The sequence below is a fragment of the Cebus imitator genome, unplaced genomic scaffold, assembly GCF_001604975.1.
Source record: "Cebus imitator isolate Cc_AM_T3 unplaced genomic scaffold, Cebus_imitator-1.0 Scaffold601, whole genome shotgun sequence".
Classification (NCBI taxonomy): Eukaryota; Metazoa; Chordata; class Mammalia; order Primates; family Cebidae; genus Cebus; species Cebus imitator.
The window spans coordinates 305,295-322,148 of NW_016107916.1; the positions used below are offsets into that span (position 1 = coordinate 305,295).

At 35.4% G+C, this 16,854-nt stretch overlaps 1 protein-coding gene across 1 annotated transcript in view; it reads right to left on the minus strand.

Annotated features, from left to right (window-relative positions):
* Positions 1-16,854, minus strand: part of SYT10 (synaptotagmin 10) — a 57,746-nt gene that overhangs the window by 33,252 nt on the left and 7,640 nt on the right. Inside the window, exon 2 of the mRNA XM_017516723.2 lies at positions 10,927-11,284. Within this exon, the coding sequence (XP_017372212.1) occupies positions 10,927-11,284 (358 nt within the window). The remainder of the gene's footprint in view (positions 1-10,926; positions 11,285-16,854) is intronic.

The window sequence follows — 16,854 nt, forward strand, 5'->3', positions numbered from 1 at the left end:
TTGCCATGACAACACAGATCTTCTTTTTCTTCTTGCTTTTTTTTTCTCTTTTAGGATGACAGTGATTAGTGGCAATATAGTCTCACACAAATATCCAACCAATCACAGTGCAAGTCATTTGACTGTTACCCCATTCTTATCCTTCAAACCTAGTATTAGGTTGGTGTAAAAATAATTGTATTTTTTGCTATTGAAAGGAATGGCAAAAGCTGCAATTACTTTTGCACCAACCTAAATTCCATCTTATCCTTCAAACCTAGCACTGTCCAAGCACTCTCCCAGAGAAGGAAAAACTTTCCCCACCTTACCTGGAACAATGAGGGTAGCTAGATATACTCAATATTACTTGATGGCAGACGAGTATCATGTTTTAATATGGTCACTTTCAAATATTTACCAGTAATAAATTCTTTTCTTCCAATAAAATCTGAGGCCAGAAGTTGACTATGTAAAGACAGAGGTGCTCTGGTTGACATGTGGGTAGAGTCCTGGAAATTCACAGGAATATGGGCAAATTCTTCCCACCTATCAGAAGAAAGTGTTTAAAGATTTTTACAGAGAGATAAGGAAGAAAAAGTGATGGACTGGACTCTGACTACAGTTTGGTTCCAGCTTCCCTATGTTGTGAGGGCAAATTTAGGTGAATCACTTAATTTGTTTGAGCTTTATTTTTCTCATTTATAAAATGATTCCTTTACAATTTTTGAGAAGATTAAATGACATATGACTTTGCCAACTATCCTTTTTCATATTGGCATTAGTTATTATTATTAGAATTCAGGACACAAGGAGGGGAAGTGCAAATGTCATAATAAACTCTCTAGTTTTGACAAATTCAAGTCTAGGTTTCCTCCCATAGTGATGACACAAAGTCATTTCTATGTGAGCATGTCCTGGACCACCACCCTGGGCTAAAGAGATCCTCTGGCTTCACAACTCAGCATCTAATTGGGAAACCTATATATCCTCCTGCTCTAATTTTCAATGTCCTTACCATCTATTAAATTAACCTTGGATATTGCTTGAGAAATCAAAGAAAAGTAAAAAAAATCTTTAGCAGCTGTTTAATAAATAATTAAATGTTTAAAAGAATTTTCTCTCTCTATTTTAATATTAAAATCTGCATCAGAAACTCTCATCATATGCTCAGTTAGATTCCCATATGCTTCAATTTTCTTAGTAAAATGGGAAGTAAGGTCACTAATTAAAACTAAGAATGAGGAAGAAGGTGACAGAAGTTTGAAAAAAAAAATGAGAAGGTATAAAGAGTTGGTGTGGTTTGAATGTTCCCTCCAAAACTCACATTGAAACTTAATCCCTGATGTGGCAGTGTTGAGAAGCAGAGCCTGTACTGTAAGACGTGACCAGGGCATGAGGACTCTGCCCGTATGAATAGATTAAATCCAATGGATTAATGAGTTAATGGATTCGTGGATGATCATGGGAGTGGAGCTGCTGGCTTTATAAGAAAAGGAAGAGAGAGCTAAATAAGCTAGCACGTTAGCACACTCTGCCCCTTTGCCATGACAAGTTCTGCACCACCTTGGGACTCTGCAGAGAGTCCTCACCAGCAGGAAGAGCCTCGCCAAATGTGGCTCCTTAACCAGGGACTTCGAAGCTTTTTGAACGGTAAGAAATAGATTCATTTTCTTTATAAATTATCCAGCTTCTGACATTCTGCTATGACCAACAGAAAATGTACTAAGACAACAGTCTTGTGAATCTCAAAAGACTGAGAGGGGAAACAGACTACTGTGCAGCATTAGCTAGCGAAATGGAGAATGCGGTCATGAATTTCAAGTGGATCCATGGGAGTTTGTATTTTTTCCATTCATGTTCACTTGCACATGTGCAAGTGTAGAGATGACATGAGCAATGAATTTGGCTAGGGCTGTGGTTTTGCCCTGCAATACAGAAGTAGAAAGCAACAAGAGAATTGAGGATAAATGCAAGAGTGGCTCTGATTGACTATGGAATTGAAACTGAGTAAAGAAGAAAAAAAAATATCAAGGATATTGGAATAATGACATCACGACAGAATCAATGGATTGGGGGTTTTGCTGAGTTGGAGGGGTTGTCTGAGTTGGGAGGTAAAGTTAAAAGAACCTTCTATTCACCCCTCTTCCTCTCACTGTGCTGCTCTGTTTCTCTAACATTTTTGCAGCAAAGCTTTTTGAAAGAGTTGAAGACAGTATATTCACTATCTAAATTCTATTTAAACTTACTCTAACCATGTTTTCATATATTGTACCACAATCACTCTTGAAAATGTGAACTATGTCCCCGCCCACATTGCTAAATTCATGGTTCCATTCACAATCTTCATCCCACCTGGCCTTAGCACAGTCACCTGACAGCTACTCCCTCCTGGGAGATTACTTACTCTCCTCACTTGGCTTCCAGGTTCCACCCTCTGGGCTTCCCTCCTACTTTACTAGCCTCTACTTCTCAGTCCACTTGGCTGTTTCTGATCCCTCATCACTCAGAATTTTATTGTTCTCTTTCCTATATAAACTATTTGATGATACCATCTTCTGGCTTAGGACATGATCTACATGCTGAGGACCCCAAATGTAAATACATATCACAGATCCACTTCAGAGTTCCCGAGTCATTACCTAGCTGCCTACTGAACATGTCCACTTAGATTTCTAATAGAACCCTTAAATGCTACAGGTCCAGATATCCTCTTCTTGCCTCTGAAACTCACTCCATTAATGGTTTCATTTGTCTCAACTTGATTTTCCCAGATGCTCAGACCAAAATCTTCAAGTTATTTTTGACTATTCCTATTTCACTCACATGCCTCAGCTCATCTATTAGGACAGTCTGTTTCTTATACTCTCAAAATATATCCAGTCAGTTTGAGGGAATGTAATTAACTTCTCTTCCCGGGTCCGCAAAGGGCATGGTTTCAAAGGCAAGAACTTCCTAGTGACATGTCCAACCTGCCTTCTTTCACATGTCCATCCGGGAGCTTAGACATCTTTGTTTAACTTTTGTGTGAGCTCAGGAAGATAGACTGCCCAGGTAAGCCCATGAAAAGCTATGGGATGACTGTGGGCCAAACAATAAATCAGATGTCAGAAATCAAAGATCACTCCAGCAGAAGCTTAGAGGAACTCCTTTCATAGGATAAAAAACTCAAATGAGGTGGGAATAACTCCCAGGATAAAAGTCCCCTTCTCTTTCATCTGTGCGGACTTCATCTCTGGATCCCCTCCCGCGTCAGTGTGGGAGTTCGCTCACTCTATTTCTTTTTCTCTCTCTGCATAAATAAAACACTTTCTGCAAAACTCTTTCGGGTCTGATATTTACTTGAATGAGCTCACCGTGTCCAGCGGAGTTCTCTCCCCCATTCTTGGGTGAGTGAAGGACCAAGTGCCTGGAAGAACACATCCTATCAGGGAGCAACCTGAGCCCATCGTCCACAATTTGGTCACAAGTTCTCACAAACATCATTAACTAACACTGTCCTGGTCTGAAACACTATCACCTCTGGCCTGGATTACAGTCTCCTTAGTGGTCTTTCTGCTTCTATCCTTGTGCCTTCCTCAATGTCTATTTTCAATAAAGCAGGTAGAATAATCTTTTAAAACAGGTCATGCCACTCCTTTGACTTAAAACCCTCCAGTGGCTTACCATATTAGTCAGAGTAAAAGCCAAAAATAATGTAGTCCCGCTACCTCTGCTTTTGCTCCTAAATTTCTCTGGGTGGGAATACATAGCACAGGTTCTAGCTTCAGGGATTTTGTAGCATCTGCCTCCTCTAAATGAAAAGCCCTCCCAGACTCCTCAAGGTCCACTTATCTACCACTTTTAGTCTTTGCTCAATTTACCTTCTCACCAAGAGCTATTCTGACTACAATGTTTAAAATTGCAAAAATGCCTACCATTCAGACCTTCCAATCCCTTTATTTTGTGCTATTATTTTCCATAGGACTTACTACCTTGTAATACATCATATAATTTGTAAGAATGTGTGTGTGTGTGGGGGACTTTTGACAGTTTTGTGCCTAGTGTGTATCAAATTTCAAGAAAAATATCTATGACAGAATAAGTGTTAAATAAATATTGTTGAATAAAGAATATATTTTTCTCTGAGAAATGTAGCCATGTGACTAAATAACAATTGAATAATAATAATAATAACTAAGGAAACAACTGGTTTCCTTCTCAATTATTTAAAGGGATGGCTAAAATCCATTTCTGTAATTTACCTTTTTTCTGTTCAAATAATTTACAGGCAGCTGAGTTATTACCCAAATACCTTGACCTCTCTCCACTTTTAAAAAAAATGTTATCACTATCATAAAAAAGAGATAAGCAAATGCTTTTTGATATAGCATATATTTAAATGAATGCATATGAAGTAATTAGATTGGTAAATATTTCTTCATAGCTTTTGAATTACAGATAATGTTCTGAGAACATAACACATTATATTACAAGAAAAGAAGTAAATATAGACTGCAGCCTTAAACATTAAAATTTCTCAGTAACAGCTGGTCAAAATAATAAATCTAAGCACTTATTTGTTAGTATTACTTGATTCCTAGGAGGTCATTTGACCATGATTCTAGGTCTGAATTTCTAAGCTCAGTGTGCAATTTGAAGCCTTCCCTTACTTTGTAATATGCTTCTGACTATCAAGAGCTTACCTCATGGTGAGCTCAGCTAGGTTTTGGAGAACAATAGTCATAGTTCTACAATTGGGTTCATGTACCATTCTTGATAATGCTTCTTGTGTGCCTCCATATCTCCTTGAAGTTACTGCAAATAGTGTACTGAAATTACCTGTTTTCAGACTTGTCTTCCACTCTCCAAGATTTTCTTCTAAATTGTGGTCTTTTTAATAACAAAGACTAAGTATTACTCAATTTTTAATGTATTTCATCATAAACATTTGCTAGGAACTAAGAAAACATCTGTTGGGGTTTTTATGAAAATAATTTACCCTAAGATTTCTGTGACTAATAAAATAAAACTTTCCAAGCATTATTCATATTATATAGAAGACTAGGAGGCTGAGGTGAGAGGATTGCTTGAGGTCAGAAATTCAAGACCAGGTAGGCAACATTTTGAGACCTCATCTCTACAAAAAATTTAAAAAAAATTAGCTGGGCTTAGTGGTGCATGCCCATAGTTCTGGCAACTTGGGAGGCTGAGGCAGGAGGATCGCTTGAACCTGGAAGCTTAGGCTGCAGAGAGCTATGATCATGCCACTGCACTCCTGCCTAGGCAACAGAGTGAGACCCTGTATCAAAACAACAACAACAACAACAACAACAAAAGAGTCAAATTAGGGTTTGTGTATAAGACAATATAAGTGCCAGAAAACAAACTTCAAATTTCAGTAATTTTGTTAAGATTGTAACTCTGGCTTTCGTTCAAAGAGTCATCTCTTTTTCAGAAAAGAAGCAAATGTATATACATAATACATATCTTTAATGAAGCGGGTTATTTAACCACCTCAAGTTCCTGCAAAGCATGTTTTATGAGTTTCTGTTTCAGGGAGACAGATCTCAAGTCTTTCCACTGTTCTGAGCAAGAGTTGCTCCTTGATACCCTAGCTAGGCATACATATTTTAAACTCCCCCTTTTTGTAGTATCTCATTTTTCATTCCTTACAGTGTTTTAGCAAGGATATTTTCAATTTTTGCTATCTTTTCAGAGAAATTTAACTGCTTAAAAACATTTTTACAGTAAAGATAACTATGCAATCTCATTTTATGTATTTTTTACATAATTCTTTATTTTTCTAATAATAATGTACACTAAACATTCTTTTGGATACTGTGCTTGATGATTTTTAAGCATTATTCTTCTAATCAACCATACCTAATTGTAAATATTGTAAATTCATCAGCACATATAAGTCAGTGATTTCTTCCTATGTACATTTTCCTGCTTTTGTTTCATGTTTAATTGGCTCTGCTATTATGGTTCCTAATTATTTTCAATAGGTACTTAAGAGTCCTAAAGGTGGTAAATCTATGTAATTCCTCATCCTCCACAAATTATTATTTTGCCAGTTACTATTCACCTCATCTTTATACCATTAATAAATGCACAGAAAATTGGTTCTCATACTCATCCCTGTGAGAATAGTATCATTAACCTCTTTCTAATATGAACATGGTGTTATCTCACCACTCATCATTTGGTGTGCTTTTCAAAGACGATGTCTTTAAAAAGGCAAAATGAAGTGGAGGATGATCAATTAATCAAAAGCATTCACTTGACACTTATGTGCCTACACAGTGCTGGAAATTAGGAGGGCATAAAAGTAGGTTACACCCCCTTGTTCTCTGAAAATTTAGCATCTAGTTTAGAAACAGCTGGAGCTCAGTATTAAGACACAAAATGATTGCTAGATTGTAATTACAGCTTCAAATAATAAAGGATAATAGTTATAATTGGGCAGAGAAAGTGGACTCACAGATGCATTTTCTTTAAGGATCCTACACTACATAAAAATGAGGTTGTTATTCCACACAAGGAAAGCAGTATTAACAAAAGCAGAGGCAAAGAGAGTCAGGTCTTTAGGAGGATAATAAAAAGACCAAGCACTCTTCTAGTGAGTAACCATCTAGAAGATGAGTGGGATAAACAAGATGAGGTCATTGAACTCATTTATTGATTCTTTTAATTCAGTAAATTCACCTTGAGTTCCTACAGTGCTTTGTTAAGGCATCAAAAAGTAATACAGAAGTGGATAGGGCAGATTTTCTGCCTAAAAAAGCAGCATAGAACTCCATATGTGGTGTATATGGAACCAAAATGCTAATGGTAGCTTGGTACAATCATACTATAACTAACAGCCTTGAATGACTTTTAAAAGATTTGGACCAGACATGGAATTACTGAAGTGCCACTTAATGTTTTTTTTTTTTTTTTTTTATTTGTGATCTTTGATTTTCTTTTTTAAATGTTTTTATGTTTCTTCTTCTTCTTGTTTTCTATTTCCTGATTATTATTATGCTTCAATATAATAAAAAGTAATTACAAAGTAGATGCCTTCTCCTACAGTCTGTCTTATAAAGTGTTGCCAAGTGAATTATCCTAAAACACAACACTTATCCACAGAACTCTTCTGCTACAAATATTTTTTGACAAGACAGACTCTGAACATGTTGACCATGCTTTCAATGTCTCACTATACTTCAATTGCAGCTGATTTTGTCTTCCATTATTTCTTCACTTGACTCTGTTTTTTGATCAAAGTATTGTACCTGCTGTCTTCTTAGCACAACTTCCTACTCTATGATTTTTCACATAAAACGTTTCCATCTAGGATGTACATCCCCTCCCAAATGCCATTTATATGAATTTCCAGTCTCCTTCGACTCCGCTTAATGGCTCTTCTCCATGCCTTAGCTGGAAATAATGTCTGAATGTTCTAATTCCACATTCTCCATCACATAGCTGGCACTTGCAATTCCTCATATTTATCTTATAAATTTACATAAACTGTCACAGATCCTTGGAGTTTTCAGAGTGTGTAGGACACACTGACTATACTCAGGATTAAATATATGTTGAATAAGGTTATTGGATGAATAAACAATCAATGAAGATGACACTAGAAGAATGTTAGTAACGAAGAAATACACAAATGCCAGCTGGTTTGTTTGGTTGCCTGGCAGGCTGACAGGGCAAAATGTCCAGGCATTTGAAAAGGAAGACAAGAACCTGAGAAGTGTGGGAGTTTCCAGTAATGCTGCTAACTTCTAGGCCCAACAGGATCTATTTAAATATAGAGACAAGTAAAACTTGAAAGAGTATGATGTCTGAGCCAAATTAAAAGGCATCCCAACAGACTGAAGCTAAGGCATACCAACAAGGTGAGGAAACAAAGTATTAAAGTTAAATTCTGTGTGTGTGTGTGTGTGTGTGTGTGTGTGTGTGTGTGTGTGTGTGCGCGCGCGCGCCTGTGCATGCAGGTTTGATTTGGCTACATCTTGGTGAAAAGTTGGCATTCGAGCTGAATAATCTGATTTATAATAATGTACCCTAGATCTCTGTGTTCAAGTGAACTACATAATGAACTCAACAATTTCCTCTTCCTCTCTCTATAAAGGTAATTTCTAGTATCATGAAGTAATTAATGTAGATTAGGGTTCTTGAGAACTATAAATAATCAAGTTTTCTGCAAGGAATTCATCCCAAGGCTAAACAGATTCAAATCATGACTCTAGTAATTCATGATAATCATACACAATTCCAGATTTTTAATTGAGTAGAATGAACAGAAACATGCTCTTACTCTTCAACTTTTAAACTACCTATCCTAAGCATGCTTCATAACCAACATATTTAATTGCAGGAAAACTACATCCCCTTGGCGTTTATGCTTAATATGCGTTCATCTATCTGGATAAATTTGAATTCTTACTCTTCCCAGCTGTATGACTTCAGGCAAATTTTAAGCTCTCTTTGGGTTTCAGTTAACTCACATGTAACGGGGGATAATTAATAACACTTCATACAGATTGGTGAAGGATTATCAGGAAGGGTGCCCTGGCATACTGGCAAAATTGCAAGTGCTCAAAATTATTTTCTTCTTCTTCCTTCCCTAACCACCCATATAAACAAGGAAAGTCAGAGGCAGGTGAAATGATATCAAAGTTCTAGAAAAACTCTGAATGTGTGTTGCAGTTTTTCCTCTTAGAAAATATTGGATATGTACAATCTAATTTTTATGTTTTTAAGGTTGAAATTTTTATGTTTTCTGATTTGTTCAATTTCACATAATTACTGAGAAATCCATAGCTGGAAAACTAAGTCTTCGCTCACATGTTTTCATTCTCCCCTAGCTAGGGATAATCAGATAAGATAAGCGTAACCTTATATAGTTTGTACATATCAACTATAAGAGTTGAATAATTCTGAATGCTAAGCCAATGTTTATTCACAGTGGTTACTATTTTTAAAATGTTTTGCAGATTAATTGAAGATTTTTACCCTGAAATTTCTTAGGGTCTTAAGGCTTTGTGGATATAAAATATAATATTGGCCAAAGTTTTCAGGGATGGTAGTGATAATCAAGTAACCACATGATGTAATTTTAAAGCAGTTTTCCCCTACAGATATAGTGAGCCCAATGTCTTGGAAAAAACGAAGTTCCTCCCAAAGACATTATTTCCCTTATTTCTAAAACATATTTTAAAAAGTGGTATATTGGACAATTATTTATAGTTCAATATAAATATACATGTAATTCAATAAATACATATATATCTCAATAAATATATAGTAAAAATTAACATGGCTATTTATTGGGTTAAATTACATAAAAATCATAAATAAGAAAATATTAAAATGAGCCTAAATGTCACTGCTCAGGAAAACTTGTCAAAATAAAAACAAAATATAAGGTATTTCTTAGTTACAAATTTTTTTTTTTTTGAGACAGTTTTGCTCTTGTTGCCCAGGCTGGAGCGCAATGGCGTAATCTCGGCTCACCGCAACTTCTACCTCCCAGGTTCAAGCAATTTTCCTGCCTCAGTCCCCCTTGTAGCTGGGATTACAGGCATGTGCCACCATGCTGGGCTAATTTTCTGTATTTTTAATAAAGACGGGGTTTCTCTATGTTGATCAGGCTGGTCTTGAACTCCTGACCTCAAACGATCTGCCCACCTTGGCCTCCCAGAGTGCTGTGATTAGAGGAGTGAGCCACCGCAGCCTGCCCTTAGTTATAAGATTTAAGTAGCACAGAAAAGTATAACAAGAAAAAGAAACCTCCACCCATCCTCCTTATCCCAGTTTCTTACCTCAGAGGTAACAATTATTCTTACTTATCCCTCTGGAATATATTTGAGAAAGGAGTGGATTTATTTATAGATAAAATTATTTTTATATACACAAAAGGTATATTGAACAGCCCTTCATTTCTAGTAGCCAACATGACACAGTTTTTCAATTTGATAGATTTCTAAACCCAGAGAAGTATTACTATGTTGAAAAACATGGATGCACCTTCAGTTGAGAGAGATAAGAAGGTAAGATTAGGAAGTCAATTAGTTTGCAGGAAATAACAGTTACCTCTCAATAGGGGACCACTGATTTTACTCTGCCCTAGAATAAAACTAGTTGCTACCTTTCGGAACCCGAGAAAAACTGCTATCATGCCATGTGTTTTAAAAATGGATGCCTATACTTAGCAGAATAAAAATGCCTCTTTACAAGAATCTTTTTTTCCTTTATAGTTAATACAATTAGAATATACTGTGGTGAATTATTTTCAACAAAGTTTTGCTGATTTTCCCAGGCTGAGTTAAAACGTATTTCCTTAAGGAAGTCCTCTTCTTCCTCCCTTTTGTGTACACTCCATCACATGTCCATGATATTTAGCCTCTTGTGGAACTTAGACTTTGTCCAGTGTAAGAATTTGGTCTACATGAGCTCAAACATGCAATGAAATTTCACATTTATGGTATATGTGTTAAACAGTTGCAGAGTAAACATGAATCTGTTAGTTGTGATTGTGAAATTCTAGATAATTTCCGATTGTGTAGAGCCTCCATGATAGACATTTCAAATGGCTTTCTCAATATTTATTGGTTGAATTAAATTAAGTTGAAAGACTACAAGTAGCAGCTATCAACTAATGATATTTCAAGGGAAGGAGTTTAATAATAATCCGTAGTAACATGATTTTACTGAGACTTCACATTCTGCTAAGCTCCTTTCATGGTCCTGCTCCCTGTTTGGCTTCTTTCTCTCTCTGCCCCTATGTACTCTGTCCTACTCTTTCTCTCTTTATTTGTCTATTTCCTATGTCTTTCCCATTTATCCTGTTTCTCTTTTCTTTTCTCTCAACTAAATTTTTCTCTCTTACAAAATCACACACACACACACACACACACACACACACACACACACACACACACACACAGTTTTATATGTTTAATTTTTCCTTACCGGGATGATGATGTAGGTTCAGTAATTTGTCTTTGCACACGTGCATGTTTAATTAAATGTTCTTTTAAAGCAGTTTGGACTTCTGCTGGTATGTCAGGGGAAGTGTGGCTGATTTTTATTGCAGGCTCAATTGCTTTTACGGCTGGCTTTTCATTTTCCTTAATTTCTTTTTTCTCTTCAGTCTCAAGACCTTCAGTAGGAGCACTTGAAATGCTCTGGGGAAGGGTGCTGACGTTGGAAGTCACAGGCTTGCTTTTCCAGCACGGCCAACACAGCTTCCAGAAGACAAAAAGTGAGACAACCAACAAGGCCAGTCCACAAAAGCCGACAACGACTGCTAACAGGCTGACTGAAATATCTGGAAAAATTACAGTGTAAAAATGATTAATATTATACATAAAAAAGCAGAAATGGAGAGAAAATTTTACATCATAATTGTTATTATTTCCTGATTTAGAGTTTCAAAAGCTCAATTTTAAGTTATCTTTGTAGGAAGAAAAGGTTAATAATCATTCCTGGAAATTCTCAAAGGAGGTACTTGAAAAGTTCCATCCCGGTAAAAATTCTAATTATATACAGGACAAGTATGATGTATGCATATTATTTCCAAGTCCACTGTGATGGGTTTAAGATGTTACAAATAGGGGTTGAAAATCTCCAACCCGCCATGAAGTGAGAATATCTAAAACTGCACACAACAGGAAACTTCTGTTTGCTTCATCTTTGATCTAAAGATGCAAGTTTCTCATTCTCTAGCTGAGAATCACATTAAATATTTGTGTAATATATTTAATATGATTAAATATATACTGTAGTATATATTTCTACAGTATAAATGAGAATAACATTTTCTCTACAGTATAAATGACAATAACACATTACTAATAGAGAATGAGACGCTGTTACATTTTCAAACTCCATAGGTTTTTTTCTGATAATTTTATATTATTTTTGTTCCTAATTTATCTTAATTTCATGAGTCCTAAATTAATTAATGAATTGTGCTATGGTCTGAATTTTTGTGTCCCCCCCCCCCAAAATTCATATGCTGACATCCTAATCCCCAAGGCCATGGTATTAAGAGGTGGGAACTTTGGGGAGGGCATTAGGTCCTGAGGGAAGTCTTCATGAATGGGATTAGTGCCCTTATAAGGTAGGCCAAGGGAGCTCTTTTGCCCTTCCACCATGTGGGGACACAGCAAGAAGGTGTCATCTATGAATTAGGAAATGGGCCCACTGGACCAGCACAGGCATTCTCCACGGGTACCTGACCCTATACATTTTATAATATAGAGAAGCAGAGAATTTTTGTTTACTGAAGATGTCAAGCTTTTTCCTCAAAGAAGGAGGAAATTGATATATCATTTCTTAAGGATGGGGGTGGGTCAAGATTCCATGATAATTCAATCTTGTAGCTCCTTGCATTCAGAGACATAAGGCATGGGGAAACGGAATTCAGCTTAATAGAAAACAGTGCAAGAATTTAGATTAAGTAAAATTTTATCCTGAAAAATAAAACTAAAATTATGCAAACAAGCTTATTGTATTTTATTTATCTTTTGCATTGCTTGCCGAAGCAATTATGACTCATCATTAATAGTATTAAAAATGAAATCAAGTACTTAATGCTTAGGTCTTCATGACATGTTTTTCCCCCCAATAACAAGCTTCGTTTAAAAAAATGAAAAGAATCTATCAAAAGATTGAGTGACGATCTAGGAGAATTTATAAAGTCATCAAAAAGTTTTAAATGACATTTTCATGTTTGCAATTCATTTAACTATGACATGAAGTATGTTACGAGTTTGAATTTAATTCAAAGAAAAATAAGTAGTTCCAGAAACATTTTATATAAGGTGTTGAAATGAAAATATGCACTTCTGAAATATGCATTTCAGAAATAACGTTTTGGCTAAGGAGAAGACAGAAGTGAAGGCAAGACGGTTAGAGTAAATACTAGTTAATAGATTACAACAGCTATCCATGTGAGAGACTGTAGTGGTTCTGAACCAGAGTTGCTGTAATGGGAAAGAAAAGATTCCAGAGAAAATCAAAGCTCTAGCAAAGGAGTGTGAAGATTATAAAGGACAAAAATTTGACTCATTGAGATGATGAAGTAAGAAAGACTATGACTTCAGTTTTGGTTGTACTGAGTTTGAAGTACTTATGGTCATGCAAATAGAAATTTTAGTAGGCTACTGGTTATGCATAAATGCAACTTAGATAAATTGCAACTAATTTCCTTAAATAGTGAGATCTAAATCTATAGAAGATAATTGTTCCTCAGCAGAATCCTGAGTACACCAATATTTCAAGAAAGAGAGTTTTAAGGAATAAGAAACCTGTATAGAAGAATGGGGAAAAGGAGAAAGAAAGATATGGTAAAAAATCAGGTCAGTGGGTTTTCACAAAACCTAGGAGAATATTTTAAGAAATTATACTGTAAATAATTAAAATAAGTTCAATTAAAACAAGAGTTGAGAAGTGACAATTACTTTAACAAGTAAGTCTTTAGTGAGTTCTATGAGTCCAGTGAAGCAGATGCAGTGTTAACCAGATTAATGTGGATTAAGAAATGACTAGCAGTGCAGAAGTGGATTCTGTGAGAGTAGATAATTTCTTCAATAAATTATACAAGAAAGGGGAGAGGAAGCAATAACTACAGTAGCACATGGAGTTGATGAAGGTGTTTTTATTAGGATGTGCAATACTTCAGCATGCTTAAGAATGATGAGAAGGAATCAGTGGCCAAAAAAATAGGCAGTTAAGCAGAATAATTAATAGTGAAGTTCCACAAAAGGTGACAATGGATGAAGTCTGAAGCAAAGGTGAAAGAACTGGTTTGCTACTTTCTTTGTAAGATAAAGAGAATAGTTCTGGATGCTGGTAAGGTCCTAGGTCTTGAGGCAGGAAGTCAAGTGAATTCTTGTTTGTAACTAGTATTTTTCTCTCCAAAGGAGGAGTTAGGGTTAACTGTTAATTATGTTGGAATATTTGAAAATAATTTGGGATATTTGGAGAAAGTGATAAAAGTTTGAAATAGGGACTATAGAGAACAGAAGAAAATTGAATAAGAAAACATTAGATGCCTAGTCAGAATATACATTTCTTTTGAAACTGGAGACTAATAAAGTGATACTAGTCTGCCTGGTTTTAAAATCTTCTAAATATTCAGCAGCTTTGGTGTAGGGGGAGAGAGACAAATAAACTCATTCATGGATAACGTTTTGGTTTGTTTATTTTTCCAGGAGAACGCGATAGATCCCAAAGGAGACAGTGTATTGCACAGATAAAATGATGCATCATAAGTATGATGCCATGCTTATTGACAGAAGATTCAGAGATAAATAGAAAAGTTAATAGACTGGAGTTTCTAAATGAGCAAGATGAACTAATAGGAGATTTTGGTTAGGGAGTGAAATATTTGGATTCACAATGCTAAGTTAGTATTGTTTACCATAATGACAAGGGTTTGAGTATGACCATAAAAGAAAAGAGGTGGACTAGAGAAGATCACTGGAGGAAGGTGGCCAACCATTGGGGGGGCAAAGTGATGAATACGAATGTCCTGGCTTTTCTACATGGACTTTCAAGTTATCCATTTCAATGGACAAACTTGATGACTAGGCTCTCTAGCTGTAATTTTCACTGTCTCCAGATAATTAAAAAAAAATCCATTACATAACATTCATCCTGTTATATCCGGAAAGATTAAAAGTTAATGAAATGCACAGAAATTAGATTAGGCTCTGGGATAATTAGATTTAAAATAGCTCAAACTCTGGTTTGATTACATACGCAAAAACATTCTTTCTGCCATTGTTTATATGTCTGTCAGTCTGTCTGACTATATATCTCTAACTCATTTTAGTTATAAAGATTTTACTCTTTTATCATGTCTTAATATCCCAAAATAAAGTAACACCGTTCTGAAAAACCGAGAAAAAGATCACTGTCATCAGAAAACACAGGCAACTTCTAAAATGCAAATTCCCTCAGAAACTTTTAGTATAGCAGAACTTTGCTAAAGTCTGCATAAACAGGCCATAACATTTGCATGATCTTGTCCACAAAGGCTTATAAATACTGCTAGGTCCACTTACCTCCTGCCCATGCAGCTCACTATGATCATGCAGAAAAGCACAGGCCAAGTGTCGTGTTCTCAATTCCAATTACCACTGCTTGACTTGATACTCTTCTCTGTGTCTATCTGTATCTTTTTAAAAATTTTAAAATTCTAGTTCATTTTTAATTTTTTAAAATGTACAAAAATGTGATTTCCAACAATTAATCATAAATTAATATAATTTAGTTCATGGATATTCCAAGTCTTCTGTTTATTTCACTGCTCCCTGCTGTTGCCTGACCACAGTCTATTTGTTTATGGTACCATTTCATGGAGAAAGAGAGGGAATAAAACTCAAATCAGCAACGCTTTGTCAAATAAAGCTGAGGCAACTGCCTCAAAGATGAAATTTTTGGACTATCTTTGAGGTTAATTTATTTATACTATTCATCTGATACTACCAGTATTATAATTAGGGCATGCTTCTGATTTCTATAATAAGTGACCAAATTAATAGAGACTGAAACAAGATAGTTTATTTCTCTCTCATGCGAAGCGAGACTGTCCCAGCATAAACAGGCCATGGCAGATTTATCAACTCTAAGGTGCCTGGAATTCTGGTTTGTTTTACATTTTTGCTCTGCTATTCAAAGGTCTTTGCTTCTCTTTAACGTCCAAGATGGCAAGCTATTATATCCACATTTCAGACAGGTGGACGGAAGAATAAGATGGGAAAAGGGAAGGGGAGGGTATGTCATTTCATTTTAAAAGTACAAATTTGAGGTTGTGCATATCCCTGCTAATAAATTCCCAAGGATCAGAACTTAGTCATGTGGCCACACTGAACTTCAAGGAGACTGAAAAATGCTCTTTAAAAATTTTTTATGCTGCCATATTCTTAAGCAAAAATAAGAGATCCTATTGCTGTCAAGTAGAAGTGGGAGATAAATACTGGGAGGCAATGAGCAATCTCTTTTTCATCTATAAATCCAATACATAATATAATCAACCAACAACAATACTTGCGCTCTTATAACTTCCATTTTAAATGTATTGCCTTTTGCCTTTCTCTTGAATTTCAATAAATAATAAAAACTGTAATAATACTATATGTAACCTATTATAAAATACATACTTCAAAACATTTTGCATTTTTGAAATTAGATTGTTACCTCAGTATTGATGGCTTGTTACAATAGCTAATAGTCAGGCAGTAATTGTGTGATAATTTTCATTATTTGTGTATATGCAAAAGCAAAAGCATCAGCATCAAAATTCATAGAATAAGTCTAAGTGGCTTGAAAGAGAATGTTGGAGAAAATAGTGAAGCATGTCCTTCACCCTTGTAAGTCAAATTTTTGGAAATGAGTGGTAAAGGTGGTGAGTCAGATGTATTTGACAACATCCCATATATTTGCACAATTAGCTTTAGAGCTTGTACCAATGGCCTGTATATCTTTTATGAATTGTTTTAAGAAAAAATGCCTCATTAACACCTTTTATGGCATACAACACAATAATGTGTGGAAAACCACGGGCATCATTAATTCTAAATCAAGAAGAATCAGACTCAGAATTTTAGTTTTAAAATTACTTTAACCTATTTATTTCTTTAATGTTTTCTTTCTTATACTTGTACAAGGGTGATATAAGATTTCTTTAAAAGTCTAACTAAGTTTTAAAAGAGGTACTTTTGTACATAAAATAAAAATTCCATCTGTTTAAAAAGCATTGTGCCGCAGTTTGTCAATGTTCTCTTCCTTTTCTTGGTACCACATAAAATAATGGCGCATCTTATAATCAATGGCATCTTAGATTTGATAAAATATGGTACCAAATATGGTATTTGAACATCCAAATAT